A 21,432-nucleotide genomic window follows, 5' to 3' on the forward strand; every position below is an offset into this window, starting at 1 on the left:
CACACATTAAAAATTATTTCTATTTTAATAATACAGTATATAATAAGGACATGAAATCCAAATGCATACAAATTAAATAGATTATTATGTACATCAGTTAAATTGATTACCTGTAGTGATCAACAAATAACAAACCAAACTTGAAATAATTCTTCTTAGTTTGACAGTCTCAAGCACAGTAATTTCTTAAAAATAGTGTTTAAGATATAAGGGAATACACACAATAATATATCCATTCTTGTCGTTCATTCAGAGCCATTACATGTTGACAGACCTGCACATAAAAACAGAAAGCCTTGACTTTCCTTTTACATACTATAATTTTGGGCTAATTTTTCAATAGGACATTTCTAGAACCTATATAAAAAATATCTCTGTGCAGATAAAATTCTTTAATATTTGTACTTAGCAAGGACCTGCAATCTACAATCTGATTTCCAACAGACTAATCCAGCCTAATTGTACTGTAATACAGTAGCTGATGGTTGGTATTTGTGAAGGTGGGTAAAGAGGGATGGCAGAAAGGGAAGTAAGTATTATTTCCTCTCTAAGCCTAGAGCACTTTTAAAAATCCTCACTGGAATAACAGCAAAAATAAATTCTCTTTATCCTGTTCTAGAATGTTTTAGGATTTCATAGACAGTACAGAGAGGAAAAGGGTAAGAACAGAAAGCTTCTTCCTTTTCCTCTTCACTAGACAGCGTTCTTGCCTGGAGAATCCCAGGGACGGGGGAGCCTGCTGGGCTGCCGTCTCTGGGGTCGCACAGAGTCGGACACGACTGAAGCGACTTAACAGCAGCAGCAGCAGCAGCAGCAGACTAGTTTCAGGGTTTACTGATCTCTCCCTGCCTTTGAACTCCTGGCTAAATCAGACGCCTAGAGTTCTGCTAACACAGAACTTCAGCTACTCAGCTCCTGACTTAGTTGGCTATCTAACACTCAGAGGCATTTTCTCTTTTAGGTTACCTTAGAAAATCAATAATGGAGACAAAAATATTCTGAATTATCAAAAGTCCAATTACTATTAATATTACTTTGTAGTTCTATATAATATTCAATACTGTTTTTCACATGTATCACTTTATCTTTACATTAACTTTGTGAAGTACCTAAAACTGGTGATATCACATTAATTTTACACTTATAGAGACTGCAGCAGAGAGGTTAAATGAATGCCCCATAATCACTGAACCAAATAGTGAGAACTGGATTAGAACCAGTTTCCTACCTTCTTGTACAGGATGGTACTAATACAAATATAACACAATTTTCCACTTTACTTCATACCTACAAATTTATTCATAGCATTAACTGCAATTTTTTCAAACTGATAAAACAAAAGCCTTTAATTAAAAGCAAAGCATTACCATTGTAGAGTTTGGTGCCACTTCTACTGCAAATATGCCGAGGCCTCTGTTGTTTACACAGTTTTCACTCAGCTCATTGTTGACGTGAATAATCACTTTATCGTCTGACTATAAAAAAAGATGTCATAAGTTGCTAGTCCTTTCTTTACTGAATATATACAAACAAAGTGATCATTACAAAACACTTTGCAAGTCTTGGGATAAGAGATTTTCACAGGGTTCTATAGAAACATAGAAACAAGACAGAATATCATGGAAGAAGTTATATTTGAGATGACAGACCATTGATAATAGACAGCCTCTAGGTTGGAGAGAAAACAGAATGAAGCTGATAAATGAGAGAAATGTACAAATTAAAGTAGTACCCTGTTAAAGAACCTGCAGTCACTCCCTGATGACTACACAGGGGCAATGCAACATTATAGACTACTTAGATTCATCTCTCAGCTCTTCTATTACTTAGCTGTGTGACCTTTTGCAAGTTATTTAACATCCCTGTGCTTCAGTTTCCTTGTGTATAAAATGTGGATAGTACTTACCTCACTGGGTTGTGAGAAGCAAATGCGTTAAAGTGCTTGGCACATGTTAAGCTCTAAAATGTTATTACCTCATTTTGGTGGAAAAATTTAATTTTCCTTGAGGAAAAAGAAGGAGATGGAGGGTTGAGAACTGAAGGTAACAGAAGTGCAGAGGAACTGAGGTAAGGTAGTGGCTCTCTTCCACCCTTTTAATCCTAATAAAACAGAGAGGGCATGTGCGCACGCGCGCACACACACACACACACACACACACATATCCACATAATCAAAAACAAACAAAAAACACAGAGGGCAGAAACAGAAACATGCAGGATCTTAGGAATCGCTTTCCAAAGTGTTATGATCCATTTGAAGATAGCAATCTACTGGATGGGAATCTATCTTATTTCCTCAAGTCTAGACTCCTCTATCTTGTTTTTAATATAACATACATAATCTGGATCCATTCAGCCTGTATTATTTACCTTTCAAATGCTTCTCCAAATAAAGCTCTCTGCTTCTGCAAAGGAGATATTCCCATTCTTTCATTTATAGTTCACATTAAGGCTTACTCCTATTTCTCCTTCAGAGAAGGCAATGGCACCCCACTCCAGTATTCTTGCCTGGAGGCTCTTGCCTGGAGAATCCCAGGGACAGAGGAGCCTGGTGGGTTGCAGTCCACGGGGGTCACTAAGAGTCGGGCACGACTGAGTGACTTCACTTTCACTTTTCACTTTCATGCACTGGAGAAGGAAATGGCAACCCACTCCAGTGTTCTTGCCTGGAGAATCCCAGAGACGGGGGAGCCTGGTGGGCTGCCATCTGTGGTCACACAGAGTCGGACACGACTGGAGCGACTTAGCCGCAGCAGCAGCATATTTCTCCTTACACTGTTTCCTCTGCTTCTAAGGGCCGGCCCTCTGCCTATCTAAATCCTAGTTACCCTTCAAATCCTATACCACATGCTCAAATTACACATCACAATTCCGTTCCTCCCTAATCACAAATCCTTCCCCAACTTCTACAGTCCCAACTAACATCAACTACAAGAGATACAGTTACAGTATAATTCCTATTGCACATACAAACTACTATATAACTATTCTTTGATCTCTTTTGAGAGTATTAATTTTGCCTTTACAAATAGCCCCTAAACTCCTTGAAAGCAGTCTCATGGTACACGTTCTAGTGGCCTGTCTTATGACTAGGAGAGTTAGTTACATAATATATACTCACAATACTCGGCCAAATTTTAAGCACTTAAAGAAATTTATGACAGGCATAAAAATAATGTAAATCTCATCCAGGAACAAAGACAAATAAACCAACAGTTCTAAAAGCCTAGCTGTCTTGAGTAAGATTTATGAAAATATATAGTTTTTAGAAAACTAGGTGTCTCTGACTTAAAGAATTTATGTGAGCATCCTCTTGACATGCAATATCAATAGTATTCATAGCACAGAAGATGGACAAAGCTAGAAATAACTGGCTTGATAAAAACAGATCCTAGACAGTAGAATATGTTTAATTAGATAACATGATGATAATCTGTAGGATTTTTGATACTGCAAAGTCTGGGTTAAAAAGCTGGGCTAATAAAAAGGAATGCATTTGAGTCAGTTCTAGGAAGGTGGTGAACCTAGAACCTCTTATACAGAGTGAAGTTAGAAAAAGAAAAACAAGTGTCGTATATTAGCGCATATATATGGACTCTAGGAAAATGGTACTGATGAACCTAGTAGAGAGAGGACTTGTGGACACAGCGGGAGAAGGTGAGGGTGGGGCGAACTGAGAAGGTAGCACTGACATATACACACTATCATGTGTAAAATACTTAGTGAGAACTTGCTACAAGGCACAGGGAGCCCAGCCTAGCACTCTGTGATGACCCAGAGGAGTCAGATGGGGGAGGGGAGGGAGGCTCAGGAGGGAAGGGGGATATATATATATATATGTGTGTGTGTGTGTGTGTGTGTGTATATATGTATAATTATGACTGATTTGCTTTGTTGTATGGCAGAAACCAACATAACATTGTAAAGCAATTTTCCACCAATTAAAAAATAAAAGAAAAAAAAGTTGGGCTAAATTCTTTACTTTGTTTACATTTCTTTAAAACATGATGTGTGCTGTTTAAAATAGCTATGTATGTGTGAAGACATTTAGTAACAAACCAAATACTTTGCACCCAGATTATGCTCTATCTTCACAGATCTCCAAATATTTAATTTTCATATTTTAAGAGAAAACTATCTCAAAAAGAAACACAAAAATGAGCATCTCAGAAATAAATATACTTTAAAAATATATAAAAATTATCATGCCCAGTTTGAGTTAGAAACCTGATTAGAAAAAGAAACTGATTATTATAGATATTATTAATGTAATGGGGTTATTTAATTGCTATGTAAGGATAGGGTAAGAAAGAAGATGGAATGTATTAACCATTGCAGTTATGAGAACCACCTCATAACTGATACCTTGTTTTCAATAACTGCTGTTATCCAGGTGTCACGCTTGTAAGTATATATAATTATATTTTCATAGCCATCCATCACTTTGGCATTGCCTTTGTTAAGAACAGATTTACAAATGGCCTTCTCAAGTTGTCCACTGCATGCCTCCATATGGACAGCTTTAATTCTTGGCTTGCATTTGTCTGCATAGATATCAATGACAAATGGGCATGCCTGAAATGAAAAAAAGCACACTCTGTTTTAGTCTTTTGACATAATTTAAATTATTTATTATTAGTATGTTTATCTTATGATTTGGACTTCCCTGGTGGCTCAGATGGTAAAAATCTGCCTGTGGTGCAGGAGACTGGGGTTCGATCTCTGGGTCAGGAAGATCCCTTGGAGAAGAGAATGGCAACCCACTCCAGTATTTCTGCCTGGAGAATTCCATGGACAGAGGAGTCTGGTGGGATACAGTTCATGAAGTCACAAAGAGTCAGATATGACTGAGTGACTAACACAAACAACAAAATCATACGATTTAAGAAGACACTATACTTTCTAGCTTATTCCTCTGATACACATTTAAGAATTAATTAAGTTTAAGTACAATGAGTTGAGTAATAAAAAAGCACGAAATCATGGTTTTTTGGTTGCATATTAACTGATAATGTCCATAGAAAAGGAAAAAAACCTCTTTTACCCAGACCCCTCAATTTGCTCTAAAGCTAACTCATGTCATGTTAGTTACTTAATTTCCTTTCTTAACTTTAAGGTTACAGAAAGAATTCATCTGTAACCTTAAAGAAATTATGGTTATAATTGAAACAGTAGGTGAATATAGAACACCAAAAATAGCAAAATGTAGAAAAATTCTCACAGTTTAAAGTTAGTGTAAAAGTAACTATGAAAATCTAAGATCTAAAGAGATTTTCTGCATTTAGAAATAGATTTTTCTAATTTCTACTCTTTAGTTTTTACCATAGCCTACAAGATGTGCACAAGGTAACCTCTGACTCTCTATACAGCCCAATCTCCTGCTTTAATGTGCTCTAGTTACTCTGATCTTTCAGACCCTAGAAAAAATAAAACACTTTCCAGTGTTGGATTTCATAGGTAGTGTTCTCTCAGCTTGGAAGAGTCACATCTTTTCAGTGTGTACCTCATCCTCCTCCTTCAAGATTAAGCTTACGTGTCACTTCTGCAGAGAGAGCTGCTCTGGTCCCCCAGTCTCCTTCACTACCCGACTCTTCTCTATTTTGACCACTGGTTTGTTTCCTTCAAAACACTTTTAAATGATTTTTATTAGTTCTGCATTTAATTAGCCATCCTTCTTCATGGAATATCTAAGAGGGTAGAATCTTTGACTTATTCATAACTGTAACCTAAGTGCCTCTTTATTGTAAGCTTACTGTATATAGGCATTACAATGTAATTTTTGAGGAAATGAATGAATTCATACACATTGATGATCAACTTTTTATTTGGGGGACAAAAGATAAAAGTCTGAAGTTAGTAGAACAATATAGATTTTTATCTTTTAAACAAGTTTTAAAATAGTTATTGACTCCAACCTTTGGCAAGAATAAAGTTACCTTTTATAAAAGATGGCAGACTAAAAAAATCTTGGACTAGAAGATCTGAGTTTGTAACTGAGTTTTGCCATTTACTAGCTACATAATCTAGGGAAGTCACTTAACTTCTTTGAGGCTTGATTTCTTCACAGAGAAAGTGGGGATAAACATTGTATTTTCTGCCAAGAGTTGCTGGAGATATCTGATAGGTAATATGTATCAAAAAGGGAAAAAGAGAAAGCTAAGTTGCTTCCGTCGTTTCCAACTCTTTGCAACCCTATGGACTGTAGCCCAACAGGCTTCTCAGTCCATGGGATTCTCCAGGCAGGAATATTGGAGTAGGTTGCCATTTCCTCCTCCAGGGGTCTCCTCGACCCAGGAATTGAACCTGTGTCTCCTGCATTTCAGGCAGATTCTTTACTGCTAAGCTACTTGGGAAGCTCAATATGTATCAAAATATTTCACAATATAGAATTCTAAAAAAATTATAATGACTGTTGTTGGTTTAAAAAGCTGGCTTAAAACTCAACATTCAAAAACCTAAGATCACGGCATCTGGTCTCATGACTTCATGGCAAATAGATGGGGAAATAATGGATACAGTGAGAGACTATTTTTTGGGCTCCAAAATCACTGCAGCCATGAAATTAAAAGACACTTGCTCCTTGGAAGAAAAGCTATGACCAACCTAGACAACATATTAAAAAGCAGAGACATTACTTTGCCAACAAAGGTCCATCTAGTCAAAGCTGTGGTTTTTTCTAGTAGTCATGTATAGATGTGAGAGCTGGACCATAAAGAAAGCTGAGGGCCAAAGAATTGATACTTTTGAACTGTGGTGTTGGATAAGACTCTTAAGAGTCCCTTGGACTGCAAGGAGATTCAACCAGTCGATCCTAAAGGAAAGTCCTGAATATTCATTGGAAGGACTGATGCTGAAGCTGAAACTCCAATACTTTGGCTACCTGATGCGAAGAGCTGACTCATTTGAAGGGACCCTGATGCTGGGAAAGACTGAAGGCAGGAGAAGAAGAGGATGACAGAGAATGAGATGGTTGGATGGCATCACCGATTCGATGGACATGAGTCTGAGCAAGCTCCGGGAGTTGGTGATGGACAGGGAAGCCGGGCGTGCTGCAGCCCATGGGGTCGCGGAGAGTTGGACACGACTGAGTGACTGAACTGATTGATGACTGTTGCATTTTAAAGTACTGAATTTTCAATACTGAATAGATTCTGGCATTATTTTAACCATTTTCCAAGTCTTAGTTATCTGTTTTACTTGATCAAACAGTATCAATATTAAGTTTACCTGTTACTGAACATAAACATCTTAAAAGGTCTTTGTTAAAGACGCATTCCCTGAAATTTTTAAATAAAATCTTATCTACATAAAAAAGGTGCCCTTTGTATCCTTTTTTTTTTCTCCTGTTCATGGGTTTAACCTTCTATTTACTCATTTTTTTTTTACCATATTAAGTTAAATAGGAAGCATACAACAAGGAAGAAAACTATTCATTATGAATTGTTAATTGTAAAAATATTAACAATATATAAAAAGGAAGATCAGGAAGATAGGAATAAGAAAACCTAGATTAGGACATGCTACTTAAGTTTTGCACAAAATGTGGCTCTTAGCTACATGTTAGCAAAGATAAAAGTGACACAGAAAATATTACACAGCTCTCAAAATCTAAAGAAAATGAAGTAAAATTTTCCCAGTTCTGAATTCTAAAAAGATTTTATTCATGAAATTCTTTTTTTAAAAAAGAAGCAAAAAAAGGGAAAACAAAAAACAAAAAAACAGACATATATTTGTTCATCAACATTCAATAAAAAAGCAAATTATTGTTATGGTGATATAAAAGCAATGTACTTGCAGGAGGAACAATAAAGAAGTTGTGCTGTTCACATGGAATTCTGCTCAGTGTTATGTGGCAGCCTGGATGGGAGGGGAGTTTGGAGGAGAACAGATACATATATATGTGTGGCTGAGTCCCTTTGCTGTCCACCTGAAACCATCACAGCATTGTTCATCAGCTCTACGTCAATACAAAATAAAAAGTTGGAAAAAAACAACAAAAAAGAAGTTATACTGCACTTTGAAAGAGGTTCTGCCTTTATAAATTGATAGAGGGAATGGATAATCTATAATTTTAAAACTAAATTAGGGGATTTAATTAAAAAAATAAGGTAGGAAAAGGTGACACAAACTGAGAGTGAGTTGCTTCAGTCATGTCTGACTCTTTGCGACCCTATGTATGGATTGTTGCCCGCCAGGCTCTTCTGTCCACAGGATTCTCCAAGCAAGAATACTGGAGTGGGTTGTCATGCCCTCCTCCAGGGGAATGTGCCCGACTCAGGGATCGAACCTGTGTCTCCTGCTGCTTCTGCTTTGCAGGCAGATTCTTTACTACTGAGTCACCAGAGAAGCTGGTATAGTAACCTAAAGAATGCTTAACATAAAATAAATTTTGGTTTACTAAAATGATTCAATTAATGAGATTTAACAAACAATCCTAAGCTGTTTCCTAAATCCTAACTTATAACTGATACTTTGGTTAGTCTTTGTGACATAATACCTACTAATTTAATAGGTGGGGTCAAAATGTAGCTCATCTAGAGATTAGATTACTTACATAATATATAATTCAGGAAACTGCCAAAGAAATAGCTATGGTTCCAGAAACCTTATGGGCAAAATCCTCTACAGACATATTCAAACCAATTAGAACACAGCTCATAAGATTATAAATGGATTCTTCCTAGATTATCATAAAGCTTTCTTTTTTTGTTTTTACAAATATGAAAATGTTAGGTCATGCTCTAGGTATATTAACTCAATAACATAGCACATATCAAAGAATCAATGCCCATCAAAGGCAATACCTTAATTGAATAGCCTCATTGTCTCAGAGTACTTCCAGATATCAGTCAAAACTAAATTAGTCAAAATACCTTTAGGTTTTGTATTAATCCTTTAAATAAAATGTTACATGTGTATATCCCCATCATTAATGGAAACATTCAACATTTTTATACCAATTAATTAATTATGAATTATCAGTCTCACTGAATTACCATTTGCTGGTATAATATTTTCAATGCAACAACTCTATAACCCTTATTGAATAAGGAGAATTTCCTCATTATGATTCTATAAATCAGGAAGTATCCATACTCAGAACAAAATTTTTGGACACTTCAATACCAAATCCTGACATAGTATTGTTTGTTGATGGGGTTATATTAAAAAATAAAAAGGATAATATAGGCTTGACATACAATAAGTAGCCTAGTTTCCTTGTAAAAATCTACTTCCTTACAATGAAATAGTTTAGCTCAAATGATTAAATTATGGCTCTCTCTAAGGCATATCAAATTACTAGGAGAGTAAAATATATATAAAATAACATCTAGTATGCTCTTAGACTAACTGACCCGTCTTAGGACTGCTTTTGTTGCATCCTATAGATTTTGCTGCATTCTATAAAGAAAGCTAAGCACTGAAGAATTGATGTTTTTGAATTGTGGTATTGGAGAACACTCTTGAGAGTCCCTTGGACTGCAAGGAGATCAAACCAGTCCATCCTAAAGGAAATCAGTCCTGAGTATTCATTGGAAGGATTCATGTTGAAGCTGAAACTCAATAATTCTTTGGCCACCTGATGCAAAGAACTGACTCATTTGAAGGGACCTTGATGCTGGGAAAGACTGAAGGCAGGAGAAGGGGACGGCAGAGGATGAGATGGTTGGATGGCATCACCAACTCAATGGACATGAGTTTGAGCAAGCTCTGGGAGTTGGTGATGGACAGGGAAGCCTGATGTGCTGCAGTCCATGAGGTCACAAAGTGGGACATGACTGAGCGACTGAACTGAACAGAGTTTGTGTGGCTGTCATTTGTCTCAAGGTACTTTTAAAATTTCCTCTTTGATTTCATTATTGACCCACTTTGTAGTGTGTTGTTTAATCTCCATGTAATCATTTTTTCTCATTTCTCTTTCTGTGGTTGACTTCCAGTTTCATGGTATTGTGGGTCAGAATAGATGCTTGAAATAATTTCTGTCCTCTTACATTTGTGAGGCTTGTTTTGTATCCCTGCATGTGGTCGAGCCTAAAGAATATTCAATGTGCATTTGAAAAGAATGTGCTTTTTTTTTTTTTTTTTATGCAAGGTCATGAAAATAGCAATTAAGTCTAACTGATCTTTTATGTCATTTAGGATCTCTGTTGTCTTACTGAAGTTCTGTCTGGAATATCTGTCCATTGATGTCAGTGGGGTGTTAAAGTCTCCTACAATTATTGTATTCTCAATTCTCCCTTTATATGTCAATATATTTTTTTTTAATGCATTTAGGTGCTTCTATATTGGGTGCACATATGTTAATGGGTGTTATGTTCTCTTCTTGTATTGATCCTTTTATCATTATATAGTGTCCTTTATCTTTTTTATGGCCTTTAAAATCTATTTTGTCTGATATCAGTACTGCCACCTACCCCTGATTTCTTGTCATTTCCATTTGCATGAAATATCTTTTTCCATCCTCTCACTTTTGATCTGTGTGTGTCCTTCACCCTTAGTGGGTTTCTTGCAGGCAGCATATTGTAGGCTCTTGTTTTATTATCCAACTGCCACTCTATGTCTTTTGATTGGAGCATTCAGTCCACTGACATTTAAGTTATTGATAAATATGTATTTATTTTCATTTAACTCTTGTTTTTTCCAATTGACTTTGCATTTCTTCTTTGTTCTTCTTTTTATTTTTGTTTTTCCTTTTGTGGTTTTATGGTTTTCTTCTGCATTATGCTTGAGCTTTCTTGGTTTTGTTTTCTGTGAATCTACTGAATGCTTTTGATTTGTGGTTACCTTATTTTTCAAGTATGTTAACCTCTTACTATATCTGGGAGTCATATAGGCTCAAACACACTCTAAAAAATGTATATTTTCTTACTCCCTTCCCCCACATTTTATTTTGATGTCCTTTTTTACATCTTCACATTTACCTTTTTGCTGTTTATTGTGGTTATCATCACTTTCACAAATTTTTTTTTATATACACTGCCTTATTTGTGATTTTTCTCTTTTCTGTAGATTCTTATTTCTTTTCTATTTATAGAATAACTTTCAGTATTTCTTTTAGTATAGGTTTAGTATTGCTGCTGCTGCTACTGCTAAGTTGCTTCAGTCGTGTCCAACTCTGTTCAACCCCAGAGATGGCAGCCCACCAGGCTCCCCCATCCCTGGGATTCTCCAGGCAAGAACACTGGAGTGGGTTGCCATTTCCTTCTCCAATGCGTGAAAGTGAAAAGTGAAAGTGAAGTTGCTCAGTCATGTCTGACTCGTAACGACCCCATGAACTGCAGCCTACCAGGCTCCTCTGTCCATGGGATTCTGCAGGCAAGAACACTGGAGTGGGGTGCCATTGCCTTCTCCAATGCGTGAAAGTGAAAAGTGAAAGGGAAGTTGCTCAGTCGTGTCCGACTCTTAGCAACCCCATGGACTGCAACCTACCAGGCTCCTCTGTACATGGGATTTTCCAGGTAAGAGTACTGGAGTGGGTTGCCATTAAATACTCAAAAGAATTTAGTATTCTTTTAGCTTTTGCTTACTGAAAAATTTATTTCCCCTTTCTATTCTAAATAATACTCTTGCTGGGTAGATTATCCTAGATGCCAGTTTTTCCCTTTCAGGACTTGCTACTCTCTTCTGGCCTGCAATGCTTCTGTAGAACCTCATCTATGGAATGTTGCCTACAACCTCATCTCAGCCTGGGAATCAGGCAGTCAACCTGGATGTTGCTCAGGCACCGTGTTCATGGAGCCACCAGTGCAGGACCCTTGTGCAGTTTCACTGAAGCCAGGCACTGGGACCCACCATAGTCACAAAGTTGTGCTCTGTGTGCACAACTATATGTGTGCACAAGGGAATCAGGGCAGACCCCAGTGCTATGTCTACATGTGTACACCCATAAAACCTGCAGCTGCTAACTCCAGACCTGCCCCAGATGTGGAAGCACCAGTAAATCCATGCAGATATTCCACAGACACTGAGATTATAAAGTCCTGGCAACATACATCCATCAAAGTTGCAAAGCCGCAGGACAAGGCTGATTCCAGCCCAGCTTCTGAAATCAAGCAGTCCTGGGGATCAGCTCAGATTTCAGCTCTGCCTCTACATGTGGGCAACTGCAGCGCTTACATGCTCCAAGAGCTTGTGGAGGCAGAGCTGCACCCACTGTGAGGTCACTGGAGAATAAGGCTGCAAGGATAGGGCCCCTGCCCCTCCCTTTGCTTGCATAACAACAGAACTTCTATAGTGGACTCGGGCTTTGTTCTGTGCACACTCCCAGTCGCAGCCTGGACCACACTCTAGCACCTTCAAGCTGTTTCCATGTAGTCAACTTTAGTCCTATATCCAGGGCTGTCTGCTGAAGTCTGAGTTTCACCACCGAGCCACTGTGCACACCAGCAGATGCGACCCTCAGGCTGGGGTATGCGGTGAGGTTGCCAGGACCATTAATGCTGGTCTCAATCTGTTCTGCCTGCTCCAAGCCAGCTGCTGACTCTCCGCTGAGCCTCTGAATCTCCCCTTCTGCCCAGCTGATCTCCCAGTTGGTGAAGGGGGTTCCCAGGGTGAGGGAATCTTTTCTCTTTCACAGATCTCTCCCAGGGGTACAGCTCTGTCCCATTCTGATTCCTTTTTTTTCACCCTACCCGTACATGGTGATCTTTCTTGTAGTTTTGGTTGTATATGAAGTTTGCTAGTGTCCAGCAGGTAATCTGTGAGAATTACTCCACATGTAGATGTATTTTTGATACATTTGTGGGAAGAGGTGAACTCCAAGTCCTTTTATTCTGCCACCTTGATCTCTGGCCCCAGAACTTGTTTCAAATATGTTCAACTGATCTGCAACAACTCACCTCAATAAACATACTTCTGTAAGTCAGCTAGGGTTGGCTTTTCACTTTTGAAAGTCAAGCAGTCACAGACAGACTCAAAGTAAATAAATATATCACTGAGTATATCAATCAACCAACAGTCTCATCTGAATAACCATGCTTCCCCAATGCCCTTTATAAATAAGATGAACATTCTGCTTTGTGCCTGACCAGCATAGCTCTCCCTTGCAGTAAGCAATCAATTCAGTTTTGTCTTTTTATTTCAGCTATTGAGTGGTGGTCTCATTATCCTTTGACATTTTCACTGTATATATATATGTATATATATATATATACATATATATAAATTTTTTACTTTTGGAACTTCAAACAATGGAACTTATTACCTATTAAATACATTTTAAAAATTTAAATAAAAGATCTTTATCTCAGAAATCCTTCTTGTGATTTCAAAAGTCAATGATATCAGCAAACGCTATTATCTGCTCTTAACTTAAATCTTACTGTAACTTAATCTTAAATGCTATATCTTCTCTTAACTTAAAATGTCACAATCGTCTCTTAACTAACTCCTCTGTTAAATGGAAGCATGTGTAGCAGACACAATATTATTCACAGATTAGGTGCTGATTTTCACCATGCTTAAAGATGTAAGATTCACTAAATGTTAAAGTAGAATGTAAAAAGTTACTGTAACTATTCACCTCTTATTAATAAAAATGGCAAAAAAGTATAGAGAACTTCGCAGAAAACAAATTTTTGAGGAATTTTAAATGATGTCAAAACTAGCAACTAAACCAAAGTCTCAGTACACCCCAAACTTAAAATTTGTTTCTGGTAGTGTTACCCTCCTAGGTTGATGTATTTAGAGAAAGGACAGATACCATTTTTAAATTATAAACAAATGTACTGTTATCTAATTTGTGTGGCCTAAAACTCTTAAATCCTTTATTTTAAACTTTATTAAAGGACACAAAAATATAAAATTTAAGAAATAGGCCTAATTTTTATTATTCCTCTGGTTTATGCAAGTCTTATTCAACTTTTATACCTTACATGTTAATAAATAATAATAATCATAGCTAATACATACATAGTGCTTTATAAGAGCCAAGCACTGTTTCAAGTGTTTTACAAATATTAACCCAAGGAGTACCCGTGTGAAAAGATCAGAATTCCAGTTCTCATACAGACATATTCTCCTTATTTTAGGAGGGCTTTTATTCTATTAGGACAAAGAGTCTCTGAAGTCTCGGAACGGAAGCAACTGTTGAAATTTTAGCAACTCAAACAGCCATCACCAATTAAGAAATGTAACTTTTCATATTACCAATCTTTTTCCTGCATATCATAGGCTCAAACTACTTTTGTTCCTGAATTATTAAGATGTTGTGAGCAATTAAATTTCATATAAGAGCTTGCATAAACTAGCAGAAACATACTGTTGCACCCAGGATTCATTTGTATATTGAAGTTCATGGATTTGAGAGCCCAATTCAAAAGTCCTGTGTCAAGAAAATGTTTGTGGGGGAAAATATTATGTACATTACACCCACAGCAAACTTTAAGACTGCTTTACCTCCGTCAGTTCCAGAGCTTTATTGTAGCCCATTGAGTGCAGAGTTACCCAGAGATCACGAGGATCTCCTTCTCGGTCGTTGGCTTCCATCAGATTCAGATCCATAAAGCCCTGTCTTGTTAGTTCATTTTTCTTGGTATCAAAATTCTCTGTCAAAACAACCAAAAGTTTCTTCCTTACATATTTTAAGTTCATACATTTACTAAAATGGCTATATTATTATTCATAAATGTTTACTTTGAAGGAGGCCTTAAGAATCTGTGAGCACTATCAAAGTGAAATAAGAATGGCTCAAGGACTTTCCTGGTGGTCCAGCGGTTAACAATCCCCTGCCAATGCAGAGGACACAGGCTCGATCTCTGGTCTGGGAAGATTCCATATGCTGTAGGGCGACTAAGTCTGTGTGACACAACTACTGAGCCTGTGCCCTAGAGCACGCACGCCACAACTTCTGAGCCCACCCGCTGCAACTAGAGACAGACCCCATTCACGGGGACTAGAGAAAGCCTGCGCGCAGCAACGAAGACCCAGCACAGCCAAAAATAAATTAATTAATAAATAAACAAAGACCATATTTAAAAAAAAAAGAGTGGTTCGAAACATGTTTGAGAGATACTGTTCTAATTTCCCACAACTCAGCATAAGCACTATCACAGATTTAGTTTTTCAACAAGAGCTAAAGTCATAAATAGTACAAATATATTTCAAAATTAGAGGAAGTCTTAATTTTTCTGGGTAAATTCCAAGCTGCCTGCTTATCAGAGTATATACTAACATGTATTTTAATATTAGGGTATATACTGGTGAAGCCAGTACTGTATTTCAAAAATTAAAATACTTACTTGCCACTTAAATGCAAATGAATTTGATGTAATATCCCCCAAACTACTGGTATTTCAAAAGGGAAAAGTGAATGGTGCCAGATTCAAGGAGACTATTATATGCTTAACTGCTTTAATTTTAATAGAATTGTCCCCTGGTCCTTAAAAACTGTTAGATAATAGGGAATACTTTGAGTCCATGAATGTCCCACACAAATCTAAGTATGCCCATTTTAACACTGTTTATAAGCAAAAATTCATGTAGAAATATCTATATATAACTCTTGAATGTGACTATGAAATAGATAAAAAATAGCTACTCATTTTGGATTATGTTCTGTTAACTGCCCTACAACAAAGAAAGATTTTATTTTCCAACTCCCATCTATAATATGCCCAAGGAAAATGGGTACTCTTATTTGAGACATCTCTTTAATACACGTTACTGTGAGAAAAGAGGCAGAGACATAGCTGTTTAAAACTGGTTGACTGATTAATAGTTTAAAATGCTTAGAGTTTGGAAAGTGATTCATAACTTTTGTAAAGACAAAAAAGGAAATGTAGATTAAATTAGATCATAGAGAGATACAGTAACAACTAAAATGGAAGCTGGAGCTACTAAGTAGAGGAGCAAGATGAAAACATTAATATTTGATATATAATACAAAGAAATAATTACTTTTAAGAATAATGTATATAGATATAATGCTATAGAGACTATCAATAACTAATCTACTTTTAAAACTTAAAATTATCAATTCTCCATTAATCTTTTAAAGTTTGTTAATACCCAACTTCAAGACTTCCTTTAAAGCTACAGTAATCAGGAGAAGTGTGGTATTAGTGAAAGATGAGACAAATGGTTCAGTGGAATAGAACAGAGAACTCAGAAATACCCATACAAGTATGACAAAGAGAAAGAGAATCAAAATATTATATCAATAAAGTTACAAGATGATTGCATCTTCCTAAAACTAATACTCTATTATGTGTTATCAATCTTGTTAATCAAAGTTTAAAATTGTAAATCAATATGTATTTCTTGTTATTGATTACACTACATAAAACTTCAGTTAAAAACAGTTAGTCAGCTATACCCTAATACAAAATAAAAAGTTAATAAAAGATTAAAAAAAAAACTTTATATTAATAATACTTCTACTTTACTTGCTCTTTTGAAAAATAGATTGATCAGATTCCTCCCTAGCTCACTGACTGCCAAGACCATTTCAAGAACCAGAGGATTAGGACACATTACTACTCCAGTGACAGCAACATGTGAGTTAATCTCTCTCTTGACTACATTCCAACCTTCTCAGACTTCTTGCTCTATGATTTATAGTTGGCTATGGTTTTCCGGCGTTCTCCTTTGACCTTTTAGTCCTTAGATGTAGCCAGTCTTTTTTAGATTCTTTTCCCATAAAGGTCATCACAGAGTATTGAGAATTCTCTGTATTATAGAGTAGGTTCTTATGAGTTATCTATTTTATATATATAGTAGTGTGTATATGTTGGAGAAGGCAATGGCATCCCACTCTAGTACTCTTGCCTGGAAAATCCCATGGATGGAGGAGTCTGGTGGGCTGCAGTCCACGGGGTCACTACGAGTCGGACACGACTGAGTGACTTCACTTTCACTTTCACTAAATACACAAGCTCTATCCTCTTTTCAGTCTTCTCCCAAGTAACAACTGACTTCACCTCACTCTCATTTTTCTTTGCCCATGTTAGTATTTTTGGCTTCTCCAATGGGACCCCACTCCCATGGATGGAGGAGCCCGGTAGGCTGCAATCCATGGGGTTGCTGAGAGTGGGACACGACTGAGCGACTTCACTTTCCCTTTTCACTTTCATGCATTGGAGAAGGAAATGGAAACCCACTCCATAATGTTCTTGCCTGGAGAATCCCAGGGATGGGGGAGCCTGGTGGGCTGCCGTCTATGGGGTCACACAGAGTTGGACACGACTGACGTGACTTATCAGCAGCATACATCCATGGGTGGCCTTTCTTAATTCAACTCAAATACAAAAAACAAAACAATTCTTAACATACATAAACAACTTCCTGGAAACCTCTTAATATGGAAAATCCCATGGACGGAGGAGTCTCGTAGGCTACAGTCCATGAGGTCTCGAAGACTCGGACACGACTGAGCGACTCACTTTCACTTTTCACTTTCATACATTGGAGAAGGAAATGGCAACTGACTCTAGTGTTCTTGCCTGGAGAATCCCAGGGATGGGGGAGCCTGGTGGGCTGCCGTCTATGGGGTCACACAGAGTCGGACACGACTGAAGTGACTTAGCAAGCAGCAGTAGCAGCAGTCTGTTAGCTCTTTGCTGCCCTCTCCTGGGCACAGTTTGGGTCTCTTCACTACTTCAGTCTTCACTATCAGAGCTAAGACAAAGTTTTTATATTCTAAGCTCCAAAGAACGCAGTAATTATGAGTAAGTAATTTACATTTTCTTTTAACTTGAGTACTATACCAACTACCAATTTAAGAAAAATAAATGTTTAATTTGTTATGATCTACAAACAATGCTACTATTTTTAAACTGTCCTAACTGCTATAACGGAGAAGGCAATGGCACCCCACTCCACTACTCTTGCCTGGAAAATCCCAGCGGAGCCATGGACAGCGGAGCCTGTTAGGCTGCAGTCCATGGGGTCGCTAAGAGTCGGACACGACTGAGCAACTTCCCTTTCACTTTTCACTTTCACGCAGTGGAGAAGGAAATGGCAACCCACTCCAGTGTTCTTGCCTGGAGAATCCCAGGGATGGGGGAGCCTGGTGGGCTGCCGTCTATGGGGTCACACAGAGTCGGACACAACTGACGCGACTTAGCAGCAGCAACTGCTATAATATTCAATGGAGAAATTTGATATTTCACTTCTTAAGGATGAAAGGGTATATATACGAATATAACACACCCATTAAGAAAAAATGCTTACCTCTGCAGACAGCCCAAGCATCTTCATCACACTTCTCACCGCTTGTTCTCAATTCAAAAAAATTATATTCTTCAAGACTAAGAAGACCATTTCCATCTAAATCAATTACTTCAAATATATCTGATAAAGTTGACCTAAATTAAAAAAAAATAGCAAATTATTTGTCTCTAAGGCAACTAGACTGAAGAAGGTTTCGATGAGGATAACTTTCAAAAGGAAGTTATATCAAGGCATTAAACAATATTTGTGATGAATTCATCTATGAAACAGAAACAGACTCAGACACGGAGAATAAACTTGCGGCTGCCAAAGGGGAGGGAGAGCTGGGGGGAGCTGGACTGGGAGTTTGGAATTGATAAACAACAAGGTCCTATTGTATAGCACAGGGAACTATACTCAATATCTTGTAATAAACCATACTGGAAAAGAATAAAATAAAAACAGTATTTGTGAATGACAGAGTTAATGTATCCAAATATACATTCTACTCTGTCTAGCATTACATGACATAATCAAGCTTCTAAAGCAACCGCAGTATCTTAACATGTAGCAGGAACTCAAACAGAAGTTCCCCTTTTCTTTTTACCTGTCTCCATCTTTCTTCCTCTCTACTGGTAGCAAGATCTTACTTACATATTTAGAATATGGGAGAACTACCCTATTTGGATTTCATATTAGACAGTTATCTCAGACAATAGTACAATTAGCAGGACCTATTTCTAGTGGAGGAGAAATCAGTAAATTTGTAACTAAAGTTGACTTGCCAACTATACGGAATCCAGAAATAAATGGCAATCCCATTCAAAACCTTATGAATAGAAGGTCACAGTCAGATGCCTAGTGGATGAGTTGAGCTACTGATTAGAAACTGGGGCTGGGGTTTGCAGCTAGCCAAAGGAAAGGATGGAAGGCAGGCTACTGATCCACATCCAGTCTAGTGTTATACCTCGGACTTTAATAAACAAAACTTACCTAAATTCCTTTGTAAGAAATAATTCCCCTGTTTCATCTCTGTATACAAGTTGGGCTTCTTCTGTTACTGGTTTTACTTCTTTTCTTAGCCTGCAGCCAGTTGTGGAAGGAACTAACCAGTAAATTCCAGGTCCTAGTTCACCAGTCCACCCAAACGTCTTTTCTCAAAAGAATTTTTAAAACAAACAAACGCCATGAGTCTTAATGACTTTTAATCATTCTTATGAAAGAGAAGCATTAGAAACAGTTTTTTTTTTTAACTAATATTCACCAATTCTATTATGGTTCTATCATTGTTTTACAGGCTTCAAACTCTTTTTGTTAATGCTAAATCCAGTAATATTAGATGCAGTTCTTTATATATTTATAAAATAACTAAAATTCTAATAGGTTAGAAGTTATACAACTTCTAAATCTTCCCAATATTCTTCAAACATGCCAGTGATGCACTTAAGGGGAATAGTTTTAATTTTTTTGGCTGTTTTTAAAATGGGATGTTGGATAATCTTGCTACCCATACTCTTTCATACTGAATGATTATAGCATGAAAGATTAATGTGTATTTGGAAAAGATCTGCTATATTTTATGCAAATTTCTGGTATATTTTATGTAAAGTTACATAGTTCATATAAAATGAATGAATATTAATTTAATATACTCACTTGAAGGTAGTGGACTTTATGAAACAAAGCAAATTGTGATTCTATAAAATTTTCTAGAATTTATTTTTAACATTTAACAGCATTAAGGGAATTCACTAAGTCCTAACTAAAGTTTCTAAAATATAATACTATGTACTTTATCCATTAGTATTAATAACTAGTTATGAAATATTTGTTATATTGAAAATGGTCTTAAAATACTATTTTGAGTTTTGACTGTGTGCAAATATTTCAACAGGAAACAAAGAGAAAAAACTTTAAGTAATTTTTCTGGGTTATAGTTGCCTAATATGATTCATATTCCATTCAATATCACAATAATCCAACTCTGTGCTCTGACCAGTAATACTGAAGAAGCTGAACAGTTCTATGAAGACCTACAAGACCTTCTAGAACTAAAACCCAAAAAAGATATCCTTTTCATTACAGGGGACTGGAATACAAAAGTAGGAACTCAAGAGATACCTGGAGTAATAGGCAAATTTTGCCTTGAGGTACAAAATGAAGCAGGTCAAAGGCCAACAGAGTTTTCCCTAGAGAATGCACTGGTCATAGCAAACACCTTCTTCCAACAATACAAGAGAAGACTCTAAACATGGACATCACCACATGGTCAATACCAAAATCAGATTGATTATATTCTTTGCAGCCAAAGATGGAGAAGCTCTACACAGTCAGCAAAAACAAGATTGGGAGCTGACTGTAGCTCAGATCATGAACTCCTTATTGCCAAATTCAGACTGAAATTGAAGAAAGTAGGGAAAACCACTAGACCATTTAGGTATGACTGAAATCAAATCCCTTACGATTATAGAATGGAAGTGACAAACAGATTCAAGGGATTAGATCTGACAGAGAGTGCCTGAAGAACTATGGACAGAGGTTCATGACATTGTACAGGAGGCAGTGATCAAGATCATCCCCAAGAAAAAGAAATCCAAAAAGGTAAAATGATTGTCTGATGAGGCCTTACAAATAGCTAAGAAAAGAAGAGAAGCTGAAGGCAAAGAAGAAAAGGAAAGATATACCCATTTGAAAGCAGAGTTCCAAAGAATAACAAGGAGATAAGAAAGCCTTCCTCACTGCTCAATGCAAATACAGGAAAACAACAGAACGGGAAAGACTAAAGATCTCTTCAAGAAAATTAGAGATACCAAGGGAACATTTGGTGTTGGAGAAGACTCTTGAGAGTCCCTTGGACAGCAAGAAGATGCAACCAGACCATCCTAAAGGAAATCATCGAATATTCAGGAAGTCCTGAATATTCATCGGAAGGACTGATGCCAAAGCTGAAACTCCAATCACTTTGGCCATCTGATGCAAAGAACTGACTCATTTGAAAAGACCCTGATGCTGGGAAAGACTGAAGGCAGGAGGAGAAGAGGACGACAGAGAATGAGATGGTTGGATGGCATCATCAACTCAATGGATATGAGTCCGAGTAAACTCCGGGAGTTGGTGATGGACAGCGAGGCCTGGTGCGCTGCAGTCCATGGGGTTGCAAAGAGTTGGACATGACTGAGCACGACTGAGTGACTGAACTGAACTGAACTGAAGGGAACATTTCATGCAAAGATGGGCACAATTAAGGACAGAAATGGTATGGACTGAACAGAAGCAGAAGAT

At 37.2% G+C, this 21,432-nt stretch overlaps 1 protein-coding gene across 2 annotated transcripts in view; it reads right to left on the reverse strand.

Moving 5' to 3' along the window:
• Window positions 1–6: 6 nt before the first annotated feature.
• Window positions 7–21,432, reverse strand: part of EFCAB7 (EF-hand calcium binding domain 7) — a 55,000-nt gene continuing 33,574 nt past the window's right edge. For both annotated transcript variants that reach the window (XM_070786422.1, XM_019957327.2), the window contains 6 exons: window positions 19,144–19,301; window positions 18,172–18,305; window positions 14,398–14,546; window positions 4,366–4,575; window positions 1,368–1,475; window positions 7–274 (listed from right to left, as the gene is read on the reverse strand). In XM_070786422.1, coding sequence (XP_070642523.1) covers window positions 200–274; window positions 1,368–1,475; window positions 4,366–4,575; window positions 14,398–14,546; window positions 18,172–18,305; window positions 19,144–19,301 — 834 coding nt within the window. In that variant the 3' untranslated portion in view covers window positions 7–199. The remainder of the gene's footprint in view (window positions 275–1,367; window positions 1,476–4,365; window positions 4,576–14,397; window positions 14,547–18,171; window positions 18,306–19,143; window positions 19,302–21,432) is intronic.

The sequence above is a fragment of the Bos indicus genome, chromosome 3, assembly GCF_029378745.1.
Source record: "Bos indicus isolate NIAB-ARS_2022 breed Sahiwal x Tharparkar chromosome 3, NIAB-ARS_B.indTharparkar_mat_pri_1.0, whole genome shotgun sequence".
In the NCBI taxonomy this organism is placed as follows: Eukaryota; Metazoa; Chordata; class Mammalia; order Artiodactyla; family Bovidae; genus Bos; species Bos indicus.